An 8493-nucleotide genomic window follows, 5' to 3' on the forward strand; every position below is an offset into this window, starting at 1 on the left:
TAGTTATTCTTCAAACAAAATCTCCTAAGTAAACACCATCCACCTAACACAGTGCTAAATTTTATGAGTCAATATTTCCTGGTTATGGCAAATACTGGATGGCTCGTAATGACTTCTCCCTCCTTGGACGCAGCCCCAGAGACACAGAGGAATGCTTGTACTAAGATGAAAATAGCTGCAGGACTCCAGCTGTATACGAGTTCCTGTAAGTCACCATCAGGCTGGAATTGCTGCCCATGGCATCTTGGCTGAACCCATCTTCAATGCCCCATTCTACCTCTCAGTCCATGGGACTGCCTCTGAGATGCAGGGCATGCCAGTCCCTAGTGATCTGCCCTGTCCTTTATCATGTGGATGGTAAAATAGGCTCCTAGATCAGGGGAACGCCATATTAGCTCAAAATAGAGGCCCACAGGGGTTTCTGAGTGATTTGCTAAGGAATGCAAGCTCAAATCTAGGCGAGGCTTCCCCCTGTGGGACTCCACTGAATTCCTCAGATTACAGAAAGAGGTTCAATAGAGTCTATTCAGTCACTTCCAGGCTTTTTGCCTTTTGAGCATCCCAGGATGTTTTCGCAGGAGGAGATCTACTCCTACGCCCTGACAACAATTACACATTCCAAAGTTCTGTGTTCCTTGGTGGCCTCATCTCAGATGCAGGATTCTCTGATGTCCCCCGTGGCATATTGATTGATTTACTTGGTTGTTAAAACTTTTTTTTTTGGAGGAGGTGAGCTGAATTTTTTAGTTAATCAGTTAATTAATATTGGCTGTGCTGGATCTTCGTTGTGACTTGGGCTTAAGTTGCCCCAGAGCATGTGGGATCTTCACCCTCAACCAGGGATCAAATCTGGGCCATCTGCACTGGGGGCACAGAATTAGCCCCAGGATCACCAGGGAAGTCTTAAAACTGCTTGTTTTTTTTTTTTTTTTTTTGGTATGTGTGTGTTTCTAATCCTTCTGGTAGGTGTTCATATGTGTAATAATTTCCTAGGGCTGCCATATCAAATTACTATACAATTAGTGGCTTAAAACAACGGAAATGTATTTCCTCACAGTTCTAGAGGGTAGAAATACAAAATCAGTGTTGGCTAGGACCACACCCTTGGAAGGCCCTGAGGGAGAAGCCATTTCACACCCCTCTCCTACCTTTTGGTGGCTGCTGGCAACCTTTGGTGTTCCTGAGTTTGGAGCTGCCCTCCACTCTGTCTCAGTCTTCACGTGGCCTTCTTTTCTGTATCTCTGAGTTTTCTCCTCTTCCTCTAAGGGCCCTAGTCACTGGATTTAAGGCTCACCCTGACTTCCCCGGTGGCTCAGACGGTAAAGCGTCTGTCTACAATGTGGGAGACCCAGGTTTGATGCCTGGGTCAGGAAGATCCCCTGGAGAAGGCAATGGCACCCCACTCCAGTACTCTTGCCTGGAAAATCCCATGGATGGAGGAGCCTGGTAGGCTGCAGTCCATGGGGTCACTACAAGTTGTACATGACTGAGCAACTTCACTTTCTTTCGTTTTCCTAAACCTTGGATGATCACATTTCAATATCCTTAATTACATTTGCCCTATTTCCAAATAAGGCCACATTCACAGGTCCTGGGGTTAGGACTTGGACGTATCTTTTTTTGGAAGCTATTCAACCTTCTAAAATATGGGTGAAAAATAGTGGTTTGATGGATTCAAACAACTTGATTCTTGTAACGAAAGCTATCCCCAAACCTCTTGGCCAAAATGCATCATTCCAGGATCTCCCACCCATTTGGTTATTTTGATTTCTGGTTATTTTGATTACTGGTTCTCATATCCTGTTGCTCCAAACTTATAGCTCTTTTCATTGCCAGCAGCACAGAGCTCCCTCATTGTGTGCAATGGCCTTACCCCTTCCGTAGACAGGATGTCTGTGACAAAGGGTGGAAGGTAGTGCCTGTCCACTGAGGCTCATTCCCTGTTGAGTGGGTGGTTCTGCTCATGCTGCACGTTATTACCTTACTTTTGTATTGAAGTACAATTGATTTACAAAGTTGTGTTAGTTTTAGGTGTACAGCAAAGTGATTCAGTTTTATATGTGTGTGTGTGTGCGTGTGTGTGTGTGTGTGTGCTGTGCTGTGCTCAGTTACTCAGTCATATCAGACTCTTTGTGACCTCAAGGACTGCAGCCTGCCAGGCTCCTCTGTCCATGGAATTTCCCAGGCAAGAATACTGTATTGGGTTGCTATTTCCTACTCCAGGGATCTTCCCAACCCAGGCATTGAACCCATGTCTCCTGTATTGGCAGGCAGATTCTTTACCCCTGCATCAACTGGGAAGTGTCTCTCTCTATCTATATATTTGGATTATTTCCCATTACAGATTATTATAAGATACTGAATATAGTTACCTTCCTGTGCTATATAGTAATTCTTTATTGCTTATCAGATACAAACTACTATGCATGTTGTTACTTTTGATTCAAAGGTTAAGTTCCTGGAAGATGTTCCTGTTTAGCAGCTGAAAGTGAGGCTCAGGGTCAAGGGTATTCCTTGTACAATAAACTCACACAACCATGTCTCATCCTTTTCCAGATTTTTTTTTTGCATCACATAATCAAAAACTGTTAGGCTGCATTGCTACATGAGACAATGAACAAAATAATCTAGCAGCCTTTGGTGAATCTCTCTACTCACATCTACTAGTAAGGCAGCAATTATCTTTCAAAAGCAGTATAATTCTCAGCTGCTAGAAGCATTCCCTTAGTTTAGAATCCTAAATGTTTTTCCTTTAGAATCTTCTATTCTCCTCATTTCTCCCCAAATCATCTTGATGGGAGGGGCAGAAATCACAGAGACCTCAAGTCTCCTCTTTCCAAGGGGTAGAGCTGACCCAACTTGCCCAGGGTCCGTCATTGAGTCTCTTCTGCACCTGATTCAAAGTATGTGGCCTTTTGGACAACCCAAGATGTGGAGTGTATAAGAATCCCAGGGTGGCCCAAACTCAGAGGCTAAAGCTCAAACACTCCCATTAGTTGCTGTTCTTTGATGTGATGGGAGGTATCACACACATTTCACTACCTGTTATGGACTTAAGTACTACTGCTCCAGGAAGTCCCCATCCATCAGCCAGATGCCCTGTGGCTGGTTGGTCCCTGGATCTGATTGCACATCCCTAACTCTTCAAGTACGATGTTAAGAACTGTAGTGTTCCTGCCACTTTTGTTGCAGGGTATCTTTGCAGCATCATACAGTGGAGCATCTGGCTCCACAAGGCTGCAGAACGATACCATCTAAGGCACTGTAACCTGATCTTTCAGAGGTTTCCTTAGGCTTCCTCTCAAGGAAAAAGTGACCACAGCAGATACAGGCAGGGGTTGGGGGCAACCAACCCCTTGAGTCAATCTGCACTAGGCAGATATATTTCAGGCAGATCCAGCCCTCATGAAGCTAGAGTGATTTTTTTTTTCTTACATAAAGCCAACCCTTAGAGTAATCAGTAATGTATGTTCTGGGAAAGGGACAAGCTAATGTATAAAAGGAATCCTTAAGAAGCAGGGCTGGCAATACTTTGTTTTAATTTTTAAAGCATTTCTTTACTCAAGCACCAGAGCATTCCACTGATATTTGTAAGACTCGTTATATCTGGGCAAATGTTAATTAGATTGTCTACATTCTACAAGGAGTCCTCAGGTTCTATTAACTCTTCCTACAGAGAACTTCATACTCTGAGAGAATTAACCAGGGTGGAGGGTGGGGGCGCATCCTGGGTAAGAGGTTACTGTGATACTGATGGTGATCATGTAATGTATATGTTGATTTCCCAGGGTTATCAGAACAAATTACCACAAACTGTGGCTTAAAACAATGGAAAAAGAGGCTAGAAGTCTGAAATCAAGGTGTTGGCAGGGCCATGCTTCCTCCAAAGTTTTAGGGGAGTATCGTTTCTCATCTCTTTCAGCTCCTGGACACTTCAGGCATTCCTGGGCTTGTGGCAGCGCGACTCCACTCTCTGCCTCCCTTGTCATATGGTGTTTTCCGTGTCTGACCCTTTCCTTCTTGTAACGACACCAGTCATGTTGGACTAAGGGTCCACCCTACTTTAGTACAATATGATCTTATTACATCTGCAAAGATCTTATTTCCAAATAAGAACATATTCACAGGTATCAAAGGTTATGGCTTGAACTTACAGTTTTCGGGGACATGACAAACCTGTACCAATTGGTTTCTATTTTTCACACCCAGATCAAGGAGTTGGAGGGAGTGGGTCCCAATCACATCCCTGACTTAAGAGAATAGAAATCTTTAACTAAGATCAGGTTGCACTGCCTTAGAGGGCATCATTCTGTAGCTTTTATCATTATGATTTATCATTCTGCTCTCTTTCCTTCTTTCTATCTTTCTTGGAAACTGCAATATGGCCTTTTCTTGGATAGTGTGTGATCAAGGCCATCCCACTATAATTTCTATCAATCTGGACTTTGTTGACCCAAGGCTTTCTTCTGGGTTGCCCCCAAGTTATTTTTATGCACCTCATGGCCTTCTCTTTTCCAAAATCCACTAGTTTCTACTAGTTTATATGGCTATTATGCTTGAAGTTTTGGAAACACCGGCAAAATCATCAATGGCTTTATTGCTAAATTTTAAGGTTTTCTTTGTTCTATATACCCAAAGGGGAATTCAGCGGGCCTTTGAAAAATATCTATCCACATAGTTCTTGTTTCCAAATGCACTGGACTTCTTTAGTACCATTCCTTGAGGATGGTGATTCTTTCATAGGCTTCCCATAGCAGACATTTTTGATTGACTATCCGCAGCAATACTCAGATTTTTTACACAGATAATCACTTTTCTGCCCACAGCACCCATATGCTCCTAGGGAAACTGACCCTACCCTGCTCTAAGAGTGGGCCTAAATTGTCAAAAGGTAATTATCAGCTCTCTTATCAATGATGGGTTAAGGAGCTCAGGTGTAAGCCCACCAAGATATAGCCATACACTTTGGTTCTGGAATGGCCATTTAACTCAGTGGAAAGCAAGTGGAAAAATTCTGAAGGGCTCTGGGAAATAAATGTCTTACATTTTCAGACAGTTCCCTCTTTTCTCTTAATTTTGTGCAGAGAGATGAGGTCTGGAACTGCTGTAACCACCCTGCTCCCAGCCTGGAATGCAGCTGACACCTGGAGGGCATAGGTGAGAGAGCTGTGACTGACCCACACTTAATCATCACTCTATCTACCATGGTCTTTTCCAATTATGTTTGGGCTGGATTTCCTAAGTTTAAGAACTGTTTAAATTCAGTTCTCTGTTCCCTTAATTTGAAAGTATTCTTAACTGGCACATCCTGATGGGTCTCTCTGAGCAAATATAAATCCACTGAAGGAGACGGTGATTCCCTCAGGTTCCCAAGGAGCAGAAGGGTCAGGCTTCGTGGAGAATCTGTAGAATTTGGTCTGCAACTTAGCATCACCGGATTTCTGGAAATAATAATTTCACTCATCTGCTGTCCTTCTGTGTAAACCAGACCTCAGGTCCTTGCAGGCTCATGTAACCATCCCACGAGTGACAGTTTCTGCCACAGTCAAGTGACCCTCACAGACCGGATGAGGAGAGGAAGGACAGAGGTGATAGGATCAGTGAACTGCCTGGACTTCTGTGCCTACTGTCAGCTTACCAGGCATCACTAGAGAGGAGGCACGGGGTTTTCCACAGTGGTGAGGTAACAAGTTAACCACCGGCATCATTAACTGGATCCTCTACGCTCACTCTCTCCCACCTCCAGGCAGCAATTTAAAACCCTCACTCTCCACAGACATTCTCACCTATTTCCAGAGAAAATTAAAAAAAATCAGGTGGGAGCCAACAACCAACCTCTAGGAGAAGAAAAGCATAAATACCAGAAACTACTCTAATCCTTTGAAAAGTTTCACAGGAAGAGGTGTCCTGCCTGCCCTCCAAGTTTGAGGTGCAGGAGCTAGGCCCTCATGGGCTCAAAGAAAGCGAGGAAGGAGACCTAGAAGAAAGAAAATAGGGTAATGCTACCCATCGAACTAGAGAAGCAGGAAATGAGGCCTGTGGCCAAACCCTGGTGATGACTACTAGGAAAATACCAGGGGATGCCTCCCCACCCGCTCCGCCTCTCCTCTGTCTACGTGGCCTGCTGGGTCCCAAAGTGAGGCCTTGGGCCCAGTCTTCGGTCTATATCGAAACAGCCAAGAGCCTAGGGTGCAAACACAGCCCTCTGAGGCGGGAGGCCGAGGGCAGGGGGCTGCGGAGGCCCTTTGGCCACACATTTGCCTTCTGACATAGTTTCTCTGCCCACACGATGCCCACAACAACATGTTCCAAGGCTTGCCCTTTGCACTGGGGAGAGAGTACTTTCCAGAAAGAGGCACACCAGGGAACTGGGAGTGGAGGAAGGGAACTCAAACTCCTGATGAGAGAGTCAGTCGCGCTGGGTGGGGCGGATTCCAGGCCAACCTGCCTCCCCGCGGGGCCCCGGGCAGGGCGGCAGAGAGGGGGCGCGCTTCCGAAGGACCCCACCGCCGACATCCCGCCCTCTGCCCTCCCCCCCGCCGCAGCCGGGGAAGGCCAACTCCGCCTGCCTGAGTCACGGCCAAAGCTGGGGAGGAGCCGGGGAAGGCGGCCCCAGCGCAGAACGCGGCTGGCGGCTTCAGCGGGAGCCAGGCAGGGCGGTCAGGGATCATGGGGGAGAGCGCTCTGGAGTCGGGGCCTGTGCCCGGAGCGCCGGCCGGGGGCCCGGTGCACGCCGTCACGGTGGTGACCCTGCTGGAGAAGCTGGCCACCATGCTGGAGACGCTGCGCGAGCGGCAGGGGGGCCTGGCTCAGAGGCAGGGCGGCCTGGCGGGCTCCGTGCGCCGCATCCAGAGCAACCTGGGCGCGCTGAGTCGCAGCCACGATACCACGAGCAACACGCTGGCGCAGCTGCTGGCCAAGGCGGAGCGCGTGGGCTCGCACGCGGATGCCGCCCAGGAGCGCGCCGTGCGCCGCGCCGCCCAGGTGCAGCGGCTGGAGGCCAACCACGGGCTGCTGGTGGCGCGCGGGAAGCTCCACGTTCTGCTCTTCAAGGTTAGTGACCTCAGGCGTCCCCGGATCCGGGGCCTTTTCCCGCCTGCGGGCCACGCTCTGGGGCTCCCCCTCCCATCCGCCTGCCGCACCCACATTCCTGACCCCACCCTCTTCCCTTCTCGGGGAACCCACTTCCATGGCCGCACCCACTTCCCACTGCCCAGCCCCAGCCTTCCCTCACGCCCCTGAAGGCAGCCTGGCCAATGAACGGCCGCCCAGCTCTCGCTCAGGCCACGTCCACAGAAGTTCCTCCAAGTACCAGCCCATCCCTGAATGAAAGTAACGGTGATGGGAGTGCATCCTGAGACAGTTCGCAGCCTCCAGCTGTTCTTGCCCCTGAGGCCACCATCCTGCCTCAGGCCTCTAAAGGGGCCCCGCAGACTTGTGCACAGTTCGCCTGTCCTAGTTGTCCCCACCTCCCTCCAACCGCCTCCCTACTTTCCCACGCCTGCCTAGCCTTTCCCCTCTGGGCTGCGGAGGCTGCGGGTGGGGCCGGTCTCCCTGGTGTAACTGAGATGGGGGGCTCAGGCTCCCGAGAGGGGGCTGCCAGGGCCAGTTCTGTGTCCTTCACTTGCAGGAGGAGGCTGAAATCCCAGCCAAGGCCTTCCAGAAGGCGCCGGAGCCCTTAGGCCCGGTGGAACTTGGCCCACAGCAGCCCGAAGCCGAAGCTGAAGAGAGCTCAGAAGAGGAGGAGCCTGTGGAGTCCAGGGCACGGAGGCTGAGGCGCACCGGGTTGGAGAAGGTACAGAGCCTGCGAAGGGCCCTTTCAGGCCGCAAAGGCCATGCTGCGCCAACAGCCACGCCTGTTAAGCCACCTCGCCTTGGGCCGGGCCGGAGTGCTGAGGGCCAGCCGGAAGCCCAGCCTGCGCTGGAGTCCAAGATGGAGCCAGAACCTCCGCAGGACACCGAGGAGGATCCCGGGAGACCTGCTGAAGCGGCGGCTGTGCTCCAAGTAGAGAGTGCGGCCTGATGGCCCGTGCTGCCTGCCTCCCCTGTGCCGAATGCTAGTCCCCAAATAAATCTTTCTCTCAGAATGCAGCATTCCCGCCCAAATAAGGAGTGAATCCTGCATCCACAGCCCAGCGCTGGCCCTCCCTTCCCGGCTTCTCTAGCCCAGCACCCTGTGTCCTCTAAAAGAGCAGCCACTCACACCTGTTTACACTCACCATCAATAAAAGTCATGTCACCTAATCCGGACTCCATGTGAAGGGGTGGGAGAAAGGTGGTGCAAGAAATAAGACAGACGTTGGAACCTGGAATGTGACTTCAGTTTCACACAGATCATTGTGTGGTTTCTCATTTCCACTGAATCCTGGGCTCTACCCCAGTGGCACATAGAAGTGTCCTTCTGGCCACTTGCTCCTTCAGCACTTTCCTTGTAGGGACAGACAAGTGTGATTTTTAGCCCCCAGCATCTAGTACAGTCCCTTGCTTTTAGGC

General features: G+C 49.7%; 1 protein-coding gene across 1 annotated transcript; it reads left to right on the plus strand.

Moving 5' to 3' along the window:
- The first annotated feature begins 5084 nt into the window (after positions 1-5084).
- CAVIN3 (caveolae associated protein 3) lies at positions 5085-8244 on the plus strand. Its single transcript, XM_069555079.1, has 2 exons — positions 5085-7053; positions 7631-8244. Exons 1-2 carry the CDS (start codon positions 6670-6672, stop codon positions 8021-8023), a joined length of 777 nt encoding a protein of 258 aa, XP_069411180.1. The 5' UTR covers positions 5085-6669; the 3' UTR covers positions 8024-8244.
- The last annotated feature ends 249 nt before the right edge of the window (positions 8245-8493 follow it).

This window comes from Ovis canadensis, chromosome 15 (genome assembly GCF_042477335.2).
Source record: "Ovis canadensis isolate MfBH-ARS-UI-01 breed Bighorn chromosome 15, ARS-UI_OviCan_v2, whole genome shotgun sequence".
NCBI lineage: Eukaryota > Metazoa > Chordata > Mammalia > Artiodactyla > Bovidae > Ovis > Ovis canadensis.